We start from the raw sequence: 23,483 nt of genomic DNA, 5'->3' as shown, positions 1-23,483 counted from the left end.
CAAAGCAAAAATACAGCATTCCATTAAAAAGTTCCCTTTTAATTAAGTTCAAATTCCTTTTGTTGTATTTTAATATCATTGTTGAACACATTAGTTATTTTCAGCATTTATAATCTTTCTCAGGTCATCCTTTTTAAAATTAGGATGACTTTGTTCTTTCTATGTTTTTTAGTCTTTCTAGGACTTCACTGTTGCTTCCGTAAGTCTTTGCAAATTTCTGGGTTGAAGAAAATAATAAAATATTAGAATATAAGAAATTACAGTTTTTCCACCATTGTGTTCTAATTTTTGCCTGTTCATTTTTGTTGTGGGATACTGTAATCTCAGTTTCTGAAAGCCCAATTAGTTGATTCTTTGCCACATATCTTTCATACTTAAAGTAGATTTGGGTAAACTTTTCCTGATAGAGATTCTTACTTTTATGAAATATCTTGGCTGTTTTCAAATAGCCATGTAGTAATAAATGTAAGTTACATTGCCATGATTTTCCATATTTTTTTAATGGTAATCAGTGTTGGTGCATTTATGGTTACTTTAAAATGGTTTCAGGATTTCCATTTAGTTTTTGAACCAATGGCAGTTTATGTGAACACAATTTTTTCTAATATCCCTATTTCAGAAGAATGCCTGAGTGTTTGTCTTATCAGATTTGTTTTTGTTTTTTTCAGAAGTCGTATTTTAATCCCCACACTTTACTTAATGGAATTATCTGTATGTTTTTAACATGAACCTCTAGGTTTCATTATCCAGAAAGTGACTTTTGAGATGTCATGAGCTCTTTGCCTGCTCAAGGCTATTTTGTGCTTAGTGATTTAAAAATCATGTGGGATGCAGCTGATGCTTAATAAAGTATAACTTAGTTAACAGTTTTAAAATAGCTTTGCTGTTTTCTTTGCTGAAGTAGGAGTTTGTTTTATGATGAAAGACTTGATATGCAAAGGAAAATAAGGGACCTTATAAGTGGGCATCTCACTATTTCAGTTGGATGTACGCATTAAAGCTAAAGATATAAATACATGCAGCTTGTTTTTGAATAAGAGTTATCAGAGTTGACATATAGTGGTCACTGATATTTATTGAATAGCTTGCTTAAATGTTTTCTCCTCATACCTTAAATATTGTCCATGGCATTGACAGTTGTGTAGGATTCTACATTAATTTTGCTGTGCTCTAAAGCAAGAGCATACTCTTTGGAATGGAAGTAGTGGCTGGCCAAAAAAATAAATAAATAGAAGTTGTGTGGGAAATATCATTTGGGTGGTATTAATAGTCACCATTAATTGAGTTCATAGGTTGACTAAAGACGGGGCATGATCTGATTCTGTTCAGAAAACATCAGCCTGAGAAGATAGCTCTGAACCATAACACATTTTCTTTGCAAGAATTTAGGTTAAATAGAATATAAAGTATCTAGAATATACTCCATCTTAGAACCTATATGATACAGCATACCTTTTGAGATTTTTTTGCTCAATTACATGAACAATTTTTGTCTTGACAGTTTACTTTTTAAATTCTATTTTTTTTAATATTTTTATTTTATTTTTTTGGCTGCGTTGGGTCTTCGTTGCTGCATGCAGGCTTTCTCTAGTTGCAGCGAGCAGGGGCTACTCTTCATTGCGGTGCGCGGGCTTCTCATTGCCGTGGCTTCTCTTGTTGCGGAGCACCGACTCTAGGTGCATGGGCTTTAGTAATTGTGGTGCACAGGCTCATAGTTGCGGCTCGCGGGCTCTAGAGTGCAGGCTCAGTAGTTGTGGCGCACGGGCTCAGTTGCTCCACAGCATGTGGGATCTTCCCGGACCTGGGCTCAAACCCGTGTCCCCTGCATTGGCAGGCGGATTCTTAACCACGGCACTACCAGGGAAGCCCCTAAATTCTATTTTAAGTACATTTTGGAGCTTTGAATATAGTAGTACTTAATCTTTCATTGTGTGGTTGGAGATTGAAGTTGATAGCAAGGTCACATTAATACCTGATACTTGTCTCAGTTTAGTTACTTAACATTTGAGTACCTATTCCACGGAGGATTCTGAGAAGGCTTTATGGTCCTTTATAATTACCATTTAAAAGTGCAGTCTTTGCCCTCACTGAGCTAAACTTAAACATTTTTGCAAAGTTTTTATGGTAAAGATAAAGTACTATTCATTCAACAAACATTTGAGAGCTAGTCCATAATTAGAAGGTCCCTACCCCTAATTATCTTAGAAGTGTAGTGGCAGAGGCAGGAAAACCAAAAAATTAGCTATGAACAAGTACAGTAGAAACACAAAGGTGGACATATTTGCTCATTTTTGCTCTTCTCTATTCCGGTTTTATTTATTATATACTACTTCGAGTCTTTGCTTTTCTATTATTTCTATTATTCTTAAAGTGGACTTTAGGCATTGGCTAGTTCGACATGATTATTTTATTTTTTAGAAGATGGAACAGAGCCTAAAAAGGTTCAGTAGCTTCAGGTTAAGAAGCTCAGTGCTTCTTAAAGTATGGTCTTTGGACCAGTAGTCTCAGTATCACCTGGTTACTTACTGGAAATACAAATGCTCAGGGGCTACTCCAAACTTACTGAATCAGACTGTCGATGAGTCCCAGCAACCTGTGTGTTTAACAAGCCTTCCAGATGTTTCTGAAGCATATTCAAGTTTGAGAACCACTGTTATAGCTCAGTGATTCTCTGTGCCTCCCTCACCAATCAAGATCATTGTTCTAGTGAACACCTGTTACTGATGGGTGTGTTATATCTCAGGAGTCTTTAAATAAAAATAAGTAAGGGGTACTAATGTAGGTAATTAGTGATAAAACTCCAGTAAGATCCTCCAAGTCTAGCACTCTTTCCATTCACTGTTACTTTTCACACTTTCAAATACTTTGACAGCAACTTGTTTAGTCTACAGTAGTGATTCTGTCCCCCTAGCTTTAAAAAGCTCCCAACCCTGATTTAAACATCAAAGTAGAATAAAAAATCAACATATTCTCAGGAAATCTTCTTATGTTTTTCCTCAGCTTTCTAAAAGATTGGTTCTGGATCTTCTCCGGATTGTGGACTCCTTTGGAAAACTAATGAAAGCCATAAACCTTTTCAGAAAAAAAATATGTGTACATGCATGTACAGAACATTATATATACTCTCACAGATTTCATGGTCCTTCTTGAAGCTCAGAGACCCAGGTTAAGAAGTGCCTCATTCTGATTTCTGTGGAAACGTTTTTTCCACTTTTCCAGTTCTTCCCTTTCCTTTTTCTATGTTAATCATTTTTTGAGAGTTAAAAATGGCCTGCCCTGCCTCTCCTTCATTTACATACACTGCACAAGCACACATACACGCACATACCTAAATGAGTGGGGGCTGGCACTGACATATTTTGGGAATAGACTGCTTGGTGATTTGAGGAGCACAGGCCAGGGCTTGCTGTAATGGTTCCCTATATATGTATTTGTTCAAGTATATTGAGTATATATTGAGCAGAATACTGTATATATTCATGGGCATTAAAGAATCAAATTCCTTCTAGTAAGCAAGTTGAGGGATATAACATACAGCAAAGAAAACTTCCAGCTACACACAGGACTTTGCTCTGAGACTTGATGATATAGGAAACTTGCTGCAATGAGAATTCTTTCACCCTTTTCTCCCCACCTTCCTTTTTTGCAGGGGTGGGTAGAGGGTAGGGAAGATTTAGAAATGCAGAGGCCAATATGTGAGGATTTCAGAGAGCAAGATTTAAATATAAGTATTCTAGATGTTAGTCTTGGTTCCAATATTGGTATTTCATGTTTTTTATTTTTATTGTTTAAGATGTTTATGCATTCATTATTATGAAATTCTGAGTATTAAATCAAATAACATATGATGTTTGATAGATGTTTAAAGTATGGTGCACTATGGAATTAAGCCCTTTCACCTCAAATGTTTATTTTTCAAGTGCCAGCGTCTGAATTCCTATATATATGTGAAAAGTTTAAAAGTTAAATAACAACTAAAAATGCTTTCTGTGCGTATAACATTTCAGAAATGTTTATAAGTTGAGAATGATAACAAGAGAAATTATTTTACTATATTGCATTAATACTGCCAATGAAATAAGATTGCTTTTGATATGTGATTTTGGAGGTAAATGTATGAAATATATTGTCCTCCAGTATAAGAGATATTGTAGCTCATGGGATCCTTAGTTATTGGTATTGTCTTGGGATGCAAACTGACTAGTAATATTATATTAGTCAGATGTCCTCTTTTATGTAAGAAGATTTAGATAGTATTTAATCATCACTTTCTGAAAAAATTGCGTAGATTATATTCTTTTTTTTCTTCTCTTCTAGGATCGAAGTAGAATGTATGACAGTTTGAATATGCACTCTCTGGAAAATTCCCTTATTGATATTATGAGAGCAGAGCATGATCCTCTTAAGGGTAAGTGATTTTTATTTTCTTATATTATCTACCATTTTGTCTGCTTATCATTTTTCACATGAAAATGAGCACTAAGTAACACCTATCTCATCTATAAAATTCTGTTTGTTAATAAGAACCCTTGTTTTTATGAAAGGTCATACTTTTTCCTTATTTAGCTTTATGTCAATTTATACAGCGAGAAATGTAAACCTACTCTCTTGACTTGTTGTTTAAGAAAAAGCCACTGTTTAAAGATGCTCGTCTGTTCACCAAAGGATGAAGAATGGATCTAAAGGTGTTATAGTCACTATTCTAGAATTCTTTCAAATACAGAAATATTAAAAAATAATAATAACTTTCTTGGAATACTTGAATTTGCAGTTTACAGTAATTCCATCCTAAAATTGTTCTAGGTTAGCTTCCCTTGTCATTTTTCTTCTACCTGTCATATCATAGGGATTTGAAAGTGTTTCAAGGTAGAGAAGCTATTCGTAAAAGTTGGAGCAGATTAGGAAAAAGAATCAGCCCCACTAATCTTACACTGTCAGTCTCATCACAGTTACAGTTAACTGTATCTGAAGAAATTCCGTTAACATACTTGTTTTCATTTGTCTGCACATTACATGTTAGTAATTATTTTATATTTCTTCATAAAAAATACCTCCTTGCCTTTTACATTAATGGTGAAAATCTAGCAAACGGTGTGAACTTGTGATGAGAGATATTAGTTGTCTGTTGCTGCCTAATAAACAATCCCCAAACTTAGCAGCTTAAAACAATAAACGTTTATTACCTCACACAGTTTCTGGGCGTCGGGAATTCAGGAGCAGCTTAACTGGTTGGTTCTGGCTCAACATCTCTCACTGAGTCAAAACCACGGGTTACTTTGTAATCTTTCCGTCTTTAATTCTGTAAAGTCAAGAATTACCTTACAAGAGTTAGCCTAAAAACTCTAGAACTTCAGAGTTGGCAGCAAGATGATGGCTGTGGCTCAGTTGGCAATATTGATCAGATATCTAAACATTTTTGTTCTGATTCTGGATTTTGCTTGTGAAGGAGTTTCTTGTCTATTTCCTTTATTGTTAGAGAAGCTCAAGGGATCATTGGTGATTGTTAGTGATGTGTGATAATGTTAATTCTGCTCACAAACTAATAATGATAGTTATATTTTGATTTTTGGTTTTCGTTTTTTTGAGAGCGGTTGCTTCTAACTAAAATTCAGCCTAATTTTTGAGTATCTGTAGTTGAGGGCTTGTTTTTTTTCACTGTTATCCCGACAGTTCCAGTGGCATTTGTCTTGGATCCACTGTTTAAGAATAGAAACCGGCAAGCAGCTTGTGATTATGAAGAATTTCCCTCTGTTTATTTCCTTGCCTTCTGTAGATAGAAAACCCTTAGAAATTCTAATACAAGATAAAGTCAGTATTAACTGTTACCAGTGAATAATTAAAACTTTTTCATTGTTGTTTCTCCCAGTCTTCCTTAAAAAAGCCCTTTGAACATGTTAAGAGAAAACATTATCTCACTATTAATTATCTCAGTTTTTCTTTTTTTTCTAGCCTGTTATATAATAAAAGTGGAGGAAAACCTAGAAAGAAGACTTTGAAAAAGAAAATGGAAGCAGCATAAGGCTAAGAGGAATTTAGTAATTAAAAACCTCAAGTTAATTCAGAATTATTTTGTTAGAAAAATTATCTTTGGATGTGGGAAGGGGAAAAACATGCTTATCACCACCTTTAGGAATCATCTCTGTTTCTAATTGGAGTATTTTATGTTCTACACTTATTATGACAGGGAACAGAGAAAAAAAATAAAAGAAAAAAACATTTTGAGAATGCTTCTCCACATAGAATTAAGAAATAAGACTGGTACTTCTGCCAAATTGCCATCATATACCTTTTAAAAATTATCTTGATACCAAGTGCTTCCACTTGTTTTTTTCTTTTATTACTAGTACAAATTTCCCTGCCTTCTGGGATATCATACTGTGTATCTTCCTCCCCACACTCTGATCATTACACATCTTCTTTGTGCTGGGCCTCAGTAAAATCTGCGAAAGGAAGGTTATGACAAGTAGGTGAAACCAATCCCTGAATTTGCTTCTCCTCCCTTCCATTCCTGATCTTTAGGTCATCACTTCAGCCTCTATCCCATCTCTCTTATCTTTTCATCCCTTTCAGAAAATTCTATTCTCTATTTAATATAAGGAAATTCTTTTCTTTTTTCTAAAAAACAGAATGAATCATATTTTATCCTTCTAAAATATTTTCAAAAAAACCAACCATTTGCTTTGTCTTCCTTATGGGATCTAATGAACAAGGAGGAGGGAGTTGTGGGGTAAACTTGAAAAAATAAAAATGAATTTCTTATTTCCCTTTGTGTTAATGGTGAAAGTTTCTAGAAAATTTTCTGTATGAACTTGAGTAACGAAAGATTATATTAGTTATCTATTGCTGCATAACAAATTACCCCCAAATTTAGTAGCTTAAAGCAGCAATAAACATTTATTGTCACATGCAGTTTCTGTGGGTTAGAATTCAGAAGCACTTTGGCTGATTGGTTCTGGTGAAGATCTCAGGAGGTAGCAGTCAGGGTATCAGTGAGGCTGCAGTTATCTGAAGGCTTGACTAAGGCTGTAGAACCCTTTTTCAAGATGGCTTACTTATGTGGCTGACAAGTTAGTGCAGGCTGTTGGTAGGAGAACTCAGTTCATCATGTGGACCTCTCCACAGGACTGCTGGAGTGTCCTCAGAGCGTGGTGCTGGATTCCCCCCAGAGCAAATGATAAAGCTCAAGGTGAATGCCCCAGTGTCTTCTATGATTTAGCTTCGGAAGTCTCACACCATCATTTCCATGACATCCTACTAGCTACATAGGTCAGCCCTGCTCAGCTGGGGAGTAGTCTGCTACTCAAGAGCTGTGGCTACTAGGAGGCAAGGATCAGCGGAGGCCATCATGGAAGCTGCCTTCCACAGAGATGAAAGGCAAAAACTAAATTTGCATTTGGTTCTACTTCTCTAAAGGAAAAGAGAAAGTACTTCAGGTAAGAGTTAATGTTGATAGAAAAGCAATCAAGCAGCTCTCCGGAATCCAAAGAAAATCTATGGCAGGTTACTGACATGACTGATAACTGACTAATTATACTAACAGAAGGACCCTCCCACCCCCACTTAAGCCCAGAATGCAAGCCTGATGGTTTTTACAAGTCAGTAGGTCACTGTTTAATGTTAAGGTCTTTATAGTCTAGCATAGCAGGTGGAAGGGTCTTGTCGAGGCTCTAAAGATGTGAAGTGATGGCAACCAAAGATGGGGCTCTGAATGTATTTTATTCCACTTTTGTTCCTTTTATTCTACTTTTGTACCATGCAGTGTCCAAGACCCTGCTGTGCATTATGTGAAACAGACATGGTCTCTGTTCTTGTGGAATGTACAGCCTAAGGGGGAAAGAGAGACTTTATATGTGTAATATACATAGATACATAGAATATACTAATATAACATGATGTATACATGCAATACATGCAGATTATGTATAGATATAGCTACAAGTGTTAGAAATAGTATAGAGAGAGGTTATAAAGTGTTCAAGGAGGTAATAAGTGGAGGTACCTAACGTAGCTATGGAGTAAAGAAAGCTGAGACCTGAAACCTGAGCAGCACAAAGATGAAAAAATATTGGGGGGGAAAGTATCACCTAGACAAAGGGACCAGGTTGTATTTAAGAGCTCATCACAACTGAGGAACTGAAAGCAGACTGGTCCTGGCATAGATTGTTCAGGGCTTCCTGATGCTGGTTGGGTATAACACCGCTCAGCCAGTCCAAGGGTGGGGGGGAGGAGGGGGGCTGCTGCCTTTTCCTCTGTACTGTGAACAGTAACACACTGTTTTATACTTTCCTTAGTACGAGTGGCACTGACTGATCTGTTTTATTTATTCTGCAGTGGTTTCTCACCATGAACCTCCTATTTTCTGATGACTGTCTTGATTTTTGACAAATATTTTCCTTTTCAAAGAAAGGACAAATATGAATTCTTTTAATGGTTAAAGTAAATCATGCTTTGCCAAGTGCAGTTCTGTGATTCTGCAGTTTTGTGTTTGCATACCTATTTTAAATAATCTGTGATCTTTTTATGTATGTGTGGGTCAGTGCATTCCCCTTTAAACAAAAGAACAAGACAGCGATTATTGTTAATCTCTCTTCCCTCTCTGCCCTCAGCAATTTACAAAAAAGGTCTTACTGTGTAAGCATTTTTACGAAAAATTGCTTACCCCCTCCTCCAAAGCATAAGGGAGAACAAAAAAATTTAATTTAAGCGCATAAAAGATCATTTGAGAACAGTAGGAAGAAATGTAGCTTATATAACAATCTTAGGAGGATCTGTCTCAGCAAGTCACAATGCCTTTACTAATGTTCCCTGAACAATTCAGGGGAATTCAGGAAAAAGGATTTAGAGCGTGATTTTACAATACCAACATATTTTAGAAGTGGATGCCTTTAAAATGTTTTTATTTATTATGTGTTTTTATATATCTAGCATCATTTTTATTACTTGACTGCTAAACTCCTATTCTAAGACTCCTGAAGTAAAACTCTGCTTATTTTAAGGAAAATAACCCCTGAGAAAATAAGGAATGACTTCTATAAGGTGCTAAGTGGTCCTGGTAGTACCAAGTAAATTCTTGCTGCATTTCTTCGAAGAAGACACTTCTCTTTTCCCTCTGATTCTCTTCGCCTGCCTTAGTATAAAATTGAAATACAGAGTCACAAAATAACTTGTATAAATTTCTAAAAGTCTGGTGTGAGAACTTACATTTTGAACTTAAGAACTTCTAAGCTGGACAGAGGTTCTCAAACTTGGAGAACATGTTTAACGGGCAGGTTTCAGGGCCCTGCTCCTAGAGATTGTGCATTGCAGACTATGTAACGAGAGTACACTTTGAGAAACTCTCGTATAGGAGAACAAGATCAAGGAGATCTATGAAGAATTTTTAAAATTTTAGTGGAATTTATTAAAATACATCAGAGTGAAAAATAAAACTGATACCAATAATATCCATGCCAAAGTAGTTACATGGCTCCTCTTAAACTGCCCTAGCTTATTCACTCTGACAGAGAGAGGCATGCATTTCTCAGAACCAGTTTTGCTTTTCTTCAGCCACTTGTGGTTCCTGAGTCAAAATTTTCACAAGTGCCAAAAAAAGTATACGACAAAAATCATTTCATTAGAATGTCTTCAAAAAAAGATAATTAAGGATGAATTGCTATGTATGCTTTAAATTTTTCAATAAAATGTTTCCTTTTGTTTTAAAAAGGAGTAAGTAGAATTTACATATTCTTTTCCCTTTACTTCATTGATTTTTTTTCTTTTTCCTGTAGATCACTGGCCTTTGATAAAGAGAAAAAAATCATTATCTTTGGAATAAATTATATTTATATAGAAGCCATATACATTTTATTATATGTATTCTGACTTTAAGAGATATCACTGTTGTGACATACCTGATACCTTTACCCCCAACTACTCAGAATTTAGTTCATCTTAAGGAAAGTACGATTTACAAGAGTTTACCTTCTGTCGTAATGCCTGCAGATTGAAAAAGAAATTTTGAAAGTGTGGCTGTAAAAGTTCTTGTTTTAGAAGACTTATTTGAAATATGGTATCATGGATAGAGATTTTAAATTTTTATTTCTTTTTAGATATGTGTCTTAATTAGCAAAAATATTATTAAATTTAGAGTATAGTTGTTATTTCTTCCAAGCATCTTTGAATATTCAACTAAATGATCTGAGTTACATCAGACTGCAGTTCCTTTTTTAAAAACTTAAACCCGTCACACAGAAATGACAATGAATTTTCTTAAAAATCACATTTATTCAGGGAATATATGTGTTCATTAAAAGCTTGTTATTCACACAAAGCATCTTTCTTAGAACTTTAAACATGGGCTTGTAACTCTTATTTTTAAATTGAAAATAAAAACAAAAAGAATACTTTCTATATAGAACTTGCAGTGATAAAAGCAAGTATATGGGATAACTAGGCCTATGAATTTTAGCTGCTTATGGTATTTGAAAAGGATCTAAGAATCTCTAATGAAGGTTTTTCCTCCAGAGTATAGGACTTTATCCTTTTGAAAATGTTTTTCTTATTACAAAAAGTAGTATGTATTCATTAAAAGAAATTTGGAAAAACTCGGAAAACAAAAGTTTTGAAATCATCAATAGTTCCACAAGCTAAAATAACCACGTTCGATATTTTTGGTGTAAAATTTTTCTAGTCTTTTCTTTTTAAATATATAAGCATAAGATATTTGAGATATTCCAATGTTTACCTTCCCTCCAACCGGGTTAGCTTTTAAAAAATTAGTTAAGAAAAATATACGTACATAGATTAAAAAGTGAAATAGTGCCATAAGACTTACAGAGCTAAAAATAGAAGTCTTTTCCCTCATTCTTCTCTGTTTACTTCTGATTCCTGTTTCCTAGATGTAGCCACTTTCAACTTTGTTTTACCAATTCTTCATGTAATTATTTGTAAATATTAAGTAGTGTATGCTTTATATTTCCTACATTTTATGTATTATCTTTTGACTATCAACTTTAACTTACCCATACCCCAACATTCTCTCTGCTCTGTCCTCTCAAAATTATTTTAGGACCACTTTTGTTTAAATTAGAGGGTATATTTACTATGATAATACAGATACTATTCATAGGTGCACTTCATATGTTTTGTACTATAACATTTTCTTTTTCATATAACTTTCTTTTTCCTGGAATTAATCATCGTCTCTTTTGGTTTGTTTGGTTAGTTTTCTAAGTACTAGTCACTAATTCATCCCAAAATATATTTATAGAACACTGAAGCTTCTCTCAATACATGTAAAAACATCAAATAATCATTTAGATTGATTTTTTTTTTTTTCCTGCTGTTGTAGGTATCCTTGTAGCCCACCGTAACTGTCATTTTGGGACTTCCCTAATCCCAGGAATTCCTTTTTCCTTGGGAATTCATGTCCTGATCTCCATGTGTTAATGGTTTATGCCTTTGTTTTATTGGGCCTGTCTTACAGAACCTTCCTTCAGACGGGATATAAATTTTGAGACTTGTATGTACGAAAACATGTTTATTCTACCTACATAAGATGATAGGCTGGTGTGGAATTATATATTAGTAATTTAGAATATTGAAAGCAATGCTTCATTACTTCCAGGGCTACTGTAAATATAATACCATTATAAAACCTGTTCATTTGTATGATTGATTGTCTTATTTTCTGTTTTTAAATTTTTGCTTTTTTTACTGGAAGCTTTTAGAATATTTTCATGCCTGTGGTTCTGAAATTTTATAATAATGAATGCAGGTCTTCCAATGTATGGTGGTGGGGAAGGGTTTACCTACCTGTCTTCTTCCCTTGTCTTCTTTCCTTTCTTCCATCTTTCCTTCCTTCCTTCCATTTCATTGTTTTATTTATTGCACTGCACATTCATTGAGCCATCCTATTTAAGAGATTAATTTCCTTCAGTTCTTGGAAATTTACTATATTTCTTTGATAATTTCTTCCCTTCTGTTTTTTATGTTACCTCTTTCTGAAATTCCTGTTCTTGAAATATTAAGTCTCCTATACGCATCATTTGCTTTTCTAATTTCCATTGCTTTATCTGTTGTTTTGCTTTTGGAAAGGTTTGCTCATCTCTTATTTTCAACCCTTCTAATGATTTTTTTATTTTAAAATTTTTCTCTGAACAACTTTTAAGATCCTCTTTAAAAAATTCTGAAAACGTTCCTAGTTTTATTCTTTGATCTTATTTCTCTGGAGTATTTATCTTTAAACACTGTATTATAGTTTTGAAGATTATTTTTCCATTTCCTTGGATTGTCTATGCTTCTTTTAAGTTCCTCTTTTCTATTTCTTTGTTTTCTCATGCTGGAGGCTGTCGTCAAATATCTTATGATCCTTTGCTGTCCATTCATTTTTTTTTTTTACATCTTTATTGGAGTATAATTACTTTACAATGGTGTGTTAGTTTCTACTTTATAACAAAGTGAATCAGTTATGCATATACGTATGTTCCCATATCTCTTCCCTCTTGCATCTCCCTCCCTCCCACCCTCCCTATCCTACCCCTCTAGGTGGTCACAAAGCACCGAGCTGATCTCCCTGTGCTATGCGGCTGCTTCCCACTAGCTATCTACCTTACGTTTGGTAGTGTATATATGTCCATGCCTCTCTCTCGCTTTGTCACAGCTTACCCTTCCCCCTCCCCGTATCCTCAAGTCCATTCTCTAGTAGGTCTGTGTCTTTATTCCTGTCTTACCCCTAGGTTCTTCATGACATTTTTTTCTTAAATTCCATATATATGTGTTAGCATACAGTATTTGTCTTTCTCTTTCTGACTTACTTCACTCTGTATGACAGACTCTAGGTCTATCCACCTCATTACAAATAGCTCAATTTCGTTTCTTTTTATGGTTGAGTAATATTCCATTGTATATATGTGCCACATCTTCTTTATCCATTCATCCGATGATGGACACTTAGGTTGTTTCCATCTCCGGGCTATTGTAAATAGAGCTGCAATGAACATTTTGGTACATGACTCTTTTTGAATTTTGGTTTTCTCAGGGTATATGTCCAGTAGTGGGATTGCTGGGTCATATGGTAGTTCTATTTGTAGTTTTTAAAGAAACCTCCATACTGTTCTCCACAGTGGTTGTATCAATTTACATTCCCACCAGCAGTGCAAGAGGGTTCCCTTTTCTCCACACCCTCTCCAGCATTTATTGTTTCTAGATTTTTTGATGATGGCCATTCTGACTGGTGTGAGGTGATACCTCATTGTAGTTTTGATGTGCATTTCTCTAATGATTAGTGATGTTGAGCATTCTTTCATGTGTTTGTTGGCAGTCTGTATATCTTCTTTGGAGAAATGTCTGTTTAGGTCTTCTGCCCATTTTTGGATTGGGTTGTTTGTTTTTTTGTTATTGAGCTGCATGAGCTGCTTATAAATTTTAGAGATTAATCCTCTGTCAGTTGCTTCATTTGCAAATATTTTCTCCCATTCTGAGGGTTGTCCATTCATTTTTAAAGATAAGACAAAAATGGTGATTGGAAACTGTGTATGTAATTAGGGCTTATAATCTAGCGAGCATTACTGTAAGCCAATCATGGAACTATCACAATGTTTGTATTCACATCTTTTCTTTTGGTCTGTGGAATGAACCCTGATGTATGTCTTCCATTCTTCTGCTTGGGAGCTGTATGCCTGTCTACTACTAGCCTTCTTAGAAGAGGCAAAGAAGGGGCTGCGTGTCTCTCTGGTTCATGCAGAAACTGACAAGCAATCATCAGCCTTCCTGTTTTCAGTTCTACTCATATTTACTCTCAGTGATAACCAGAGCTTCTTATTTCTGAACCTTTCCAGATTTCTGCTATAGTAAATGGCTTGTTTGTTGATAATCTTCCCCAGGCACACACCAGTTTTGCTTTCAGTGCTTTCAATGATTTCTGGTCTCCAAAGTCAGCTACCACTCACCCATTCATGTTCACAGCTTTTGAAAATGTTGATATGATTCTTCTGTGATCTCTTCCCATTCCCTTTGTTCTAATGTGCTGTCATTTTAGTGGTTTCAGAAAGCAGCAGAGATGAGCACATGTGTTCAGTCCTCCATGTTCAGCTGGAAGTCTCTGTAACCCCTAGTCCACTTACTCCTTAGTGAAGCCTCCCTAACACTATAGTCAATAGTAGGTTACTTTGGTAAAGATTGTTAAGGAACTATATTTGTTTTTAATTTGGGCACCTTTCTCATTTATTTTTGATTCAGTCAGTTTTTTTTTTCTTTTCAGTGTATAGAACTTTTCACATGATAGTGTGTCATGGGAGCAATGACCACTTCTGTTTTTGCTTTATTTTTAATCAGTATCTGTTTTAGTGCCAAGCAAATAGAAGGGGCTCAGTAAATTATTGGCTGAATGATTAAACATTTTTCCACAATAATTTTTTATCATTATTTGTTTAGAACTTTTAAAATTATTTACACACATGTAAAATAGTTTGTATAACCATTCCCCTATAGTTGGACATTTAGGTATTTCAATTTTTAAATAAAACTCAGTGAGCTCTTTCTGAGTTTATATACATAGAATAAACTTAATACATTTGTTTTTGAGGCTCTAGATGTATATTGCAACTTATTTTTAAGTTTTATGCCAGTTTATACTGCCACTGATGATGTTTGATTGCCCATTTGTTATTCTTACTATTATTTTTGTTAGTAAACCCTTTTACAGTTTAAAGTTTTGTGACCATTAGTGCAACTTGATTTTAACATTAATTGCATATATCAGTTAGTACCAGTTTTATTGAAGTAATTTTACGATAATACATTATCTTACCAGATGATTAATGACTTTGGTTTAGCCTTTTGTGTTTTTTTGTCTTTCTTTGTGGTTCTACTTTACTTGAAATAAACTTTTTGATATTCTATGTTCCTTGATGTTTCTTAATATATTTTCTGGTATTAATTGGATAAAAGTTTAAAAAGTTATAAATAATTATTAGGTGAAAAAATTATGATGAGATCCTGAATTAAGAGTTAGTTAACTTGATTAATTTTCCTGGAAACTAAAGTAGATTGATAGCTTTTATTAGAGGTCATTAAGGAATGATTCTGTTGCTTTCTTGGGATCTGGATCTAAGGGTATTTTCTACATTTGTATGATCTTATTCGTAGGCTTTTATGAGGCATGCATTGAGATTTGGGAGTGAGGTCAGGAATGACTGTCCTACCCGTAGGATCTGAGCAGAGATTGGAGTTATTCAAGGTTGGTAATGACCACATTCTGAGTGGCTTTTACCAGGCTTCCTATGAACCATTTTTTTTTTCTAATTAGATTTCAAAGTAAAGGTGAAATGTAGATAATGAAAAAAATATAAGAAGAGTGTACCAAACCAGTGGGAGCAATGCTTTATTTAAAGCATATAAAAAGGAATTTTTCATATTAGAATTTTTCATTTGAGGGTGTGTGTATGTGTGTGTGTTTAATATATGTATACAGTATATAACATATCATTTATTGAGCACTTGTTATATGCCAAGCACTGTTCTGAGGACTCTACATGTATGTATTAACTTATTTAATTCTCACAACTAAGGGTAGATATTTACCCTTAATTTACAGTTGGATGACTGTGGTGGCCTACTAACAATAATTGTCTAAGCTTCAGTGCTAGTAAGTGGTAGAATTTAATAGCTCTTGAGTTTGTGCATTTAACCACCACACCATACTGCCTCTCTTACTAGTTGGTTTAATGTTCTAACTCAAACTCTTTATGATTCTAATATGTGATTTAAATGTTTTTTTTTTCCTATTAAAAGGAGTTGGCAGAATGTGTGGCATGTTCTTCAGCAATTTTCTCATCAATAATGAGGCATCATTAACTGTGAATACTGGGGCTTTGGAGATCATTTTTTGGATGTATTCATTAAGAAAAAGAAAACAGTCGTGGAGAAGGGAAAAATTAATCTTGGCAAAGAGCAAAAAGCAAGACTTGTCTTTTTCCCTCCCCTCCCCATATTTAAGGGGTTTAGAAATGAACTGATAAAAGCTTGTTCTTTGATTTTTCCATTCACTGAGACAATGTCCTTTCCATGCCCCCACATACAAACATATATTTAGGTACTGTGCTTTAGATTGAGCTTATGTTTCACATAACAGAATGAGCTATTTCATTCATCCATTTAATAAATATTTGAGTCTCTTATGTACTAAGCTCTGTTTTAGATGCTAGAGTAGGGAATAAAAAAGACAAAGTCCTGCCCTTATGCATCTGTTTGAATGAAGGATAGAGACAACAGGAATCAGTGCTATGAAGGAAGAAATATAGTGTCAAGGGAATAGAGAAAGAAAGAAGCTGCTGTTTTAGACAGGATGGTCTGTGATGGCATCTCTTAAAGACCTAAGTGAAGTGAGAGGTGCAAGCTTTTGTCATATCTAGGCAAGTGCATTTCAAACAGAAAGGAGAGGAAATAATACGGATCCTGAAATGGGAATATGCCTAGTATGTTTACGTAATAGCAGAAGCCAATGTGGTTAGAATGGTAGAGCATGAGGGGCCAGATATTTATTCTAAGTGTGGGAGGGTTTTAAGCAATAAAACAACATGAGCTGACTTAGGTTTTAAAAGGATCACACAGACTGCTGAATGGAGACTAGACAGGTTATTCTGGCAGTCTGAAGAGATGGGGATGGCTTGGGCCAGGGAGACAGTGAAGGAGCTGGTGAAGAGCAATCAGGTTGATCTGTATGTTGATAATAGAACAGTTGACAGATTTATACACAGATTAGACAGAGTGAGGAGAAAAGGTAACCCAAGGTTTTGGGATGAGCAAACTAATGGAAAAAAGTGCTATATACTGATCTGCGGAAATATGGAGTTGAGGTAGAGAGTTGCAGTTGCAGTCATCTGCTTGGAGATGACATATGACGTTTTGGTAGTAGATAATATCACATAGAGAGGCAGCGTAGAAAGGGAAGTCCAAGGAGTGAACGTTGGGGCTTTAGCATTTAAAGGTTGAAAAGAGGAAGAGGACATAGCAAAGCAGACTTCAGGAGTGGCTGCTGATAGAGGAAAACCAAGAGAGTATGGTATCTGGGAAAGGAAATAAGATGATACTTCATCAAATGGACATTTCTTGTTAACTAGAGGCTTTAAATTTGAGAATACACAAACATTAAGAGATGTTGAGGAAGTGATTGCTTCATTTTATCCTTTCCAATTCATATATCTGTAACTTAAAAGAATGTTTAAATCCAAGGAAAAAGTGAAATAAGAAATGTTATAATTTTATCACTATTTGGTAAGTTATTTTTATTGGTAGTAAGTAGTTTAGAGAAAGAACTCATATGTTGATATATATCAATAAATGTATATATGTGAATAGTCTAATATTGGCTTAACTTATTGAATGAAGGTCTTTAAATACTGCTTTGTTAAAATTTTAGTAACTGGTAATTTGTCTTTATAATTGGTAAGTTGTATGCAGTTGTCATATTTCTCAGTGTTTTTTGATGCTCTAATATGCATCTGAAATGGCTAACATGAATTGTTTTTTTATATATGTATTATGTATATTAAAATCATAATAGACTAATAAGACAATTTTTGAGACTGTAGGTCCTCTAGTTATTCACTGACACCTAAGAATAAATATATATTTTTCAAAATTGTTTATTTTAAATTTTATAGTATTTTAATGTAAAAGAAAAAGTACCAAGAGGTAGTATATACCGATTACTTATAGATATGTTAAAACCACCATTAAATTATTATACTTTATCATATTTTCACAATAATAAATAATAACCCAGTTACCTAAAATTCAGTTTGCCCAAACTCATTACTAGAGGACTTTATTTGTAAGGTTAGTTTCTTCTGGTATGACAGAAAACTCATAAGCAGCTTAAACAACATAGAAGTTTTTTTCTTTTACATAAACATAACACTCCTAGAAGCAGTACTGTGATTTTCATGGATCTAGGGTCCTTCTGTCTTGTTGTTCTGCTATCCTTCACACCCAGCTTCTGCCTCATGATCTAAGATGGCTGATTCAGTTGAGCCGTTGCTTCTGCATTCATTCCGACAAGCAGGAGAAAAGGTAAAAGAAAGGGAGAAGATGTTCCCTTTTAAGCATACCTTCCAGAAACTTCACTTACCAATTTTGTTTTACATCCTGTTGGCCACATCTTAGACACATGGGCATACTTAACTACAAGAAAGGCTGGGAAATTTACTTTTTTACTCTGGGCAGCCCTGTGTCTGTCCATTTGGGTGTCCTAGTATCGACAGAAACAGGTGTTAGTCTACAACTACCGGTCTGTGCCACAGGCCCTTAGATAATAGGGAGAAATTGGTTTTATAGCAATGTGGCTTTTTTCTATTTTTCTTTTCTATATTAAAGTATAAGTTAGCTATTATGCTACATAATTATTCTGTGAATATTTTTAATGGATGAATTTACCCTACAACCAACCATGCATACTTTTCTCCAGGTTATTTTATTAGCTAGGAAGTCATTATAAGATAGTGACTAAGTATGGAGCTAATCTGCCTGATTCGAATTCTGCCAGTGCCACCTGCCAGTGGGGTAACCTTGGGCAAGCTATTTAACCTCTTATGGCAAAGTTTACCTTCAAGTGGGAAGATAATAGTACCTAACTCACAGGATTATTATGAGGGTTACATAATTGGTTGTAAAGAACTTAGAAAAGCTCCTGGCACATAATAAGCCCTCCAGTGTTAGTTATTACTACCAATTGGCAGGTTCTTAATTAAAGTAATTTTAATACTATCCCATGTAAAATACAGCTGTGAAAGTTGACTTGTAAAGATGTATTAGTATTTCACTGCAGTAGAGGAAAAGTACTTGGGTAATTTTAAAACAGTCTAAATTTGCTTATTTCATTTTTGAATATTTCATTAGTTATATTGAGAGATTTTCTTCTTTGGAGAATTGTATTTTAGAACGTATTTACAGATGTATATCCATTTGCAAATAGATATCTGTCTTTTGAACTTTCCACATAAGGTGTGCCTTTTAAGTCCATTTAGAGACCAGAAGTCAAAAAACTATTAGTAATGAAAATATCTTGTTACCTGTGTCTTGGGACAAATAAAGTGAACAGTGAACCTTTTAGAAGATAATTATGTGGCAATTGAAAGTTGAGTGTATTTTGAAGTGGAACTAGTCTTAAGGCTTTGCTTAATTTACTTTTCTTGGAAGTCTTACTTGAATCCCTGGGCTTGGTTAAGTACTCCGTTGTGTTTTTTTATATAGCATACTGTACATAACTCTTCACACTTGGCAGAGTTTATTGAAATTGCATATTTGTGTCTGTCTCTCCTACCACATCATAAGCAGAGACTGTATCTCACTCATATGTGTATCCTCAGCATCCTGCACTATCAGTATACAAGACTTAATGAACTTGTTACACTGATCAGAGCAATACAGGTTGCCACTTTTGTAGGGATTTTGATTTTCAATCTCAAGTAAGAAATAACAGTGATTTTTTTCATGACTTTAAGTTGTTCTGTAAATTTGGTCAGCTGCAACAAGATGTTTAGAAATAGCATATTTCCAAAATAAACTGTGATCCTTCAGACAAAGTACATGCTGTTGAAATCCAGTTTAAGAAAGCTCTGCTTCCTAATTCTTTCTGTCTTGTGCCTTTTGTGCATACTCTTCTATTTCTTACTCCATACTAAAGTATCACAACAATAAGCTTTTTTAGAGTATGACAGCTTTATTTAAGAGGTCATTTAGTTAACTAATATCATGCTGCATGAAACTTAGGAGTAAATGAGAGGTGGTAAATTGTCCTTTGAAGGACAGAAACATTTACTTTAACTATGTTGAGTCTGAAAACAAAATGTGTAGTTAAATTAGAGCTCAGATGAAGTGTATGTGTATGCATAAGTGTATGTGTGTGTGTGTGTGTATATATATATATATATATACACACACACACATAGCTATCTATTTGAATGTCAAAATTAGCTTATCTTTGCCACTTGGCTCTTGTACTGGAGATAATCAAATTCTTTAGCTTCATAATTAAAAGCCAATAGAAAATATCTGTTTTGCATGGGATATTTTGGAAAGGACGCTTAGCGTATAAAGTACTTGCTGGAGTGGTAAGGGTAGATGCAGTTAATCTCTACTCCTTACTAATCATGTCAAATCCATTCAGATATTTATTGGTCCCCCCCCTCTGGTGTCAGTGCATTACACACTATCATATTGTCTTTTTAAAGGGCTGTGCTAAACGTTGCTGAAATGCAGTCTCACAGATATTTAATTTTTAGAAGTTTTCTAAGTGGATTTTAATGTACCTTTCTAATAGACTATCAGAGATTCAGGCATTAGAGGAAAATCCTGTATTTTAATGGACTACAAACAATAATCATTCTCACTATTGGCATTTAATCAAATAAGTGTTATGATGTAAAACTGCTGGATAAACCACAGTTTGTTCATGCATACCTTTTTTCTCTTCCACAGCAGTATGTAGTGCTACTGTCCCTTCTGCATTTTAGTAAATGCAAAACTTCTAATGAAGGATGACTCAAAAGAAGTACTATGCTCTTCAGCTTTAATATTTTCATTTTTAATATTTTTATGACATTTATAAACTTTGAACAAGTTAAATTTCCAATATCATTTGTAATAAAGCATTTAAGATTTTTTTGTTTTGTTTTGCGGTACGTGGGCCTCTCACTGTAGTGGCCTCTTCCGTTGCGGAGCACAGGCTCCGGACGCGCAGGCTCAGCGGCCATGGCTCACGGGCCCAGCCGCTCTGTGGCATGTGGGATCTTCCCGGACCGGGGCACGAACTCGCGTCCCCTGCATCGGCAGGCGGACTCTCAACCACTGCGCCACCAGGGAAGCCCTAAACTTCTTTTTTTTAATGAAACTGATAAAATCATATTGAATTCAATAGCAAGTTGTGATAAGTTTGGGGGGCTTATTTTTTATTATGATATTTTGTTTTTTTATTTAAGAATGTAAGTTTCTTTCCTTCAAATATCATTTTTGGGAAAAGAGATCTTTAGCAGAAATTACAAACAGATTTGAAAAAATTTTTTTAAATTTCACATCCTATATTAAGTTTAAAAGACTAGGATACCTACATCATTTTCACATTAAAAAAAAAACAAATAGGCTTTATTCTATAAGCATTGCTCCCAAATCACATTGTGCTCTTATATTCTAAGAACTAAAGTTAACTGTTTCTTTTTGTTTTCAATTTTCAAAGACAGTTTTAGTTAATACAATTTGAGCTAAACATTAATTTTTTATTCCTTAAGAACTGTACTGTGCTCAATAAATTTCTCCTCCTTACTCCCCTTCCATTTTTTTGCTTTTCAAACAGTTCCATAATCTTCAAACTTCCCTTTCCTGTCTTTTTAAAGGTCGATTGAGCTATCCACATCCAGGAACTGACAATCTGTTGATGTTAAATGGTAAGTTTTATAACAACATTTTATGTTTCCAATTGATTTATATAAAAAAAGATGAATGAATACATGTTTCTCTAAACCTTCCCCATATACACAAGTTAATCATTTTATAAGTATTCAGTATAAAAATAAAGCTACAACTCTTCCTGTACAGAAAGCAGAATTAGGAGTTTGAGTGTATTCTCACTGGCAAAGCAGTCATTAAAGTGTATTTGTGACAGTATGATTTAATTCAATGATCATGGCTTTGGAGATAGTCCTGAGTTTGAATATCGGCTTTCCAGTTTATTGTATTAACTTGGTCAAGTAACTTCCGTGAGCCTTAGTCTCCCATCTGTGAAATGGAAGTAACGGTCTAAAGGTTCATTATGAAAATTAAATGAGATAATATTTGCAAAGTGCATAGAGCTTGTTACTTATTATAGTACTTGTGTTTATGTTCACCTAAGGAATATACTGGTGATTCTATAATTATGGGAGTCACACCAACTTAATTTATTCTAGCTAGAAAGTTTACACAGTGAATTTTATTCTGGTGGAAAAGAATAAACTTTCATTAAAGTTGTTTTCTTTCTGTGGGGCAAACATTGCATTCAGAGTCACGGTACCTAGCACATCCATGACTGTGGGAGTAGACATGCAGGATTAAAATATCCTTCACAAAGGTATTTTTAAATCAGAGGGCGGGTCTGAGGAGAGGGAAGTAGGGTGAAGAAGGAATGGTAAAGATAGCATAGGACTTCCTTTAAAATACATAATTAATTACTAGAATGGCTTGGCACTTCTTTTTCAGCTAAAACTTTGTTGAAAAAACATGGCAATGAAATTGAAAAAACATGGCAATGAAATTGAAAAACAAAGGCTGAAAAAACAGCCAGTGTAAAGCTAGACCATGTGAACTCTAGTGTTAAGTAAAAACTAATATTAAGAAAAGATGAAAAGATAGGAATAAAGTCTAGGCTACCTAGGAGATTGTCAGGGTAGATAGGATTTTGGAATGAGAGAAAAATTGAAGACGCAAAGTGTTAAGTGAGGTGCTAAATTGATTCATTCAACATTTGACCCTTCTGTATTGAGTCACCCACCACATGCCAGCCTAGTCTAAGCACTGGATTAACTATTAGTAAGGATCTTCAAAGATGGTTAGAGGTAGAATTGTCAAGGTATTAACAATGGGGCCAGACTGCACTCTAGGCTGAGGCCATGTTCAGGCTAGACCTTACAGCGGTCTAGTAGTCCACATTTATGAAGTTAGGGAATTTTGGTGTTTCCATAGACTTTGACCAGAAAGGCACTAGAAATTACATTCCAGGACTTCTTTTTTTCTACCATGGAATTAAAAAAACATATCATTTAAGTAGCTGGTCTCTGAACTCTAAATCTGTGACTAAAAATTAGACTGTTGAAATTGAGTTTACAAAACACAAAATAGATCATAATCTTTATTACTCTCAGGGCTTGATTTATAAAATAATGATAGCTTTAGGTAACGATAAATTTTTAATATATTGATCCTGAGTTCCTTAAAGTCTTTTCTTTTGGAACAGTCTATGTGGTAAATAAAGATCATTCACATTTCTATTTTAACTTCTAAAAAAAGCAATTTACTTGAAAAATTTGAATTTGCATATGTTTCACGTATTCTGTTAAAATCCATCTGAAGGAAAGTACTGTATGAGATAATTTGTTAGATCATTCACAGATGTTCTTAGACTGCTGAATACATAGTTAAACTAGGATGATTCAGAAGTATATCGTAATCACAGTAGAATGTGTTGGTTCTGTGTGAGCAGAGCTTAGTAGCCACACTATTTTTACAGCTTATACTTTTTGGTTGCACTAATTGTTAAACGAATTGACTTTTTCAGTTGTCTAAAGCCTTTATAAATAATCTAGATGTTAGGTTGAAAGTGTTTTATAACATAGTAGACAAAAGCATATTTTATTAAATATATATTTTCAAAGTCATATTTTCAAAATGACTTTGAAAGAGTAAAAATCATGTCCTGTGAATAGATGAAGAAATTGGATCTGTTTGGAGAATATAAAATTAAGGCAGGCAAGAGT

The 23,483-nt window shown here is 34.4% G+C and overlaps 1 protein-coding gene across 9 annotated transcripts in view; it reads left to right on the top strand.

Annotated features, from left to right (window-relative positions):
- Positions 1–23,483, top strand: part of CPEB2 (cytoplasmic polyadenylation element binding protein 2) — a gene marked incomplete at its 5' end in the record, with an annotated part of 64,043 nt that overhangs the window by 9,894 nt on the left and 30,666 nt on the right. For all 9 annotated transcript variants that reach the window (XM_082653363.1, XM_082653361.1, XM_082653360.1 and 6 more), the window contains 2 exons: positions 4,318–4,408; positions 21,369–21,419. In XM_082653363.1, coding sequence (XP_082509489.1) covers positions 4,318–4,408; positions 21,369–21,419 — 142 coding nt within the window. The remainder of the gene's footprint in view (positions 1–4,317; positions 4,409–21,368; positions 21,420–23,483) is intronic.

Source organism: Grampus griseus, assembly GCF_964374135.1.
Source record: "Grampus griseus genome assembly, chromosome: 4".
NCBI lineage: Eukaryota > Metazoa > Chordata > Mammalia > Artiodactyla > Delphinidae > Grampus > Grampus griseus.
Note: the sequence above shows the minus strand (reverse complement) of the source record. Positions and strands in the feature narration are given on the sequence as shown.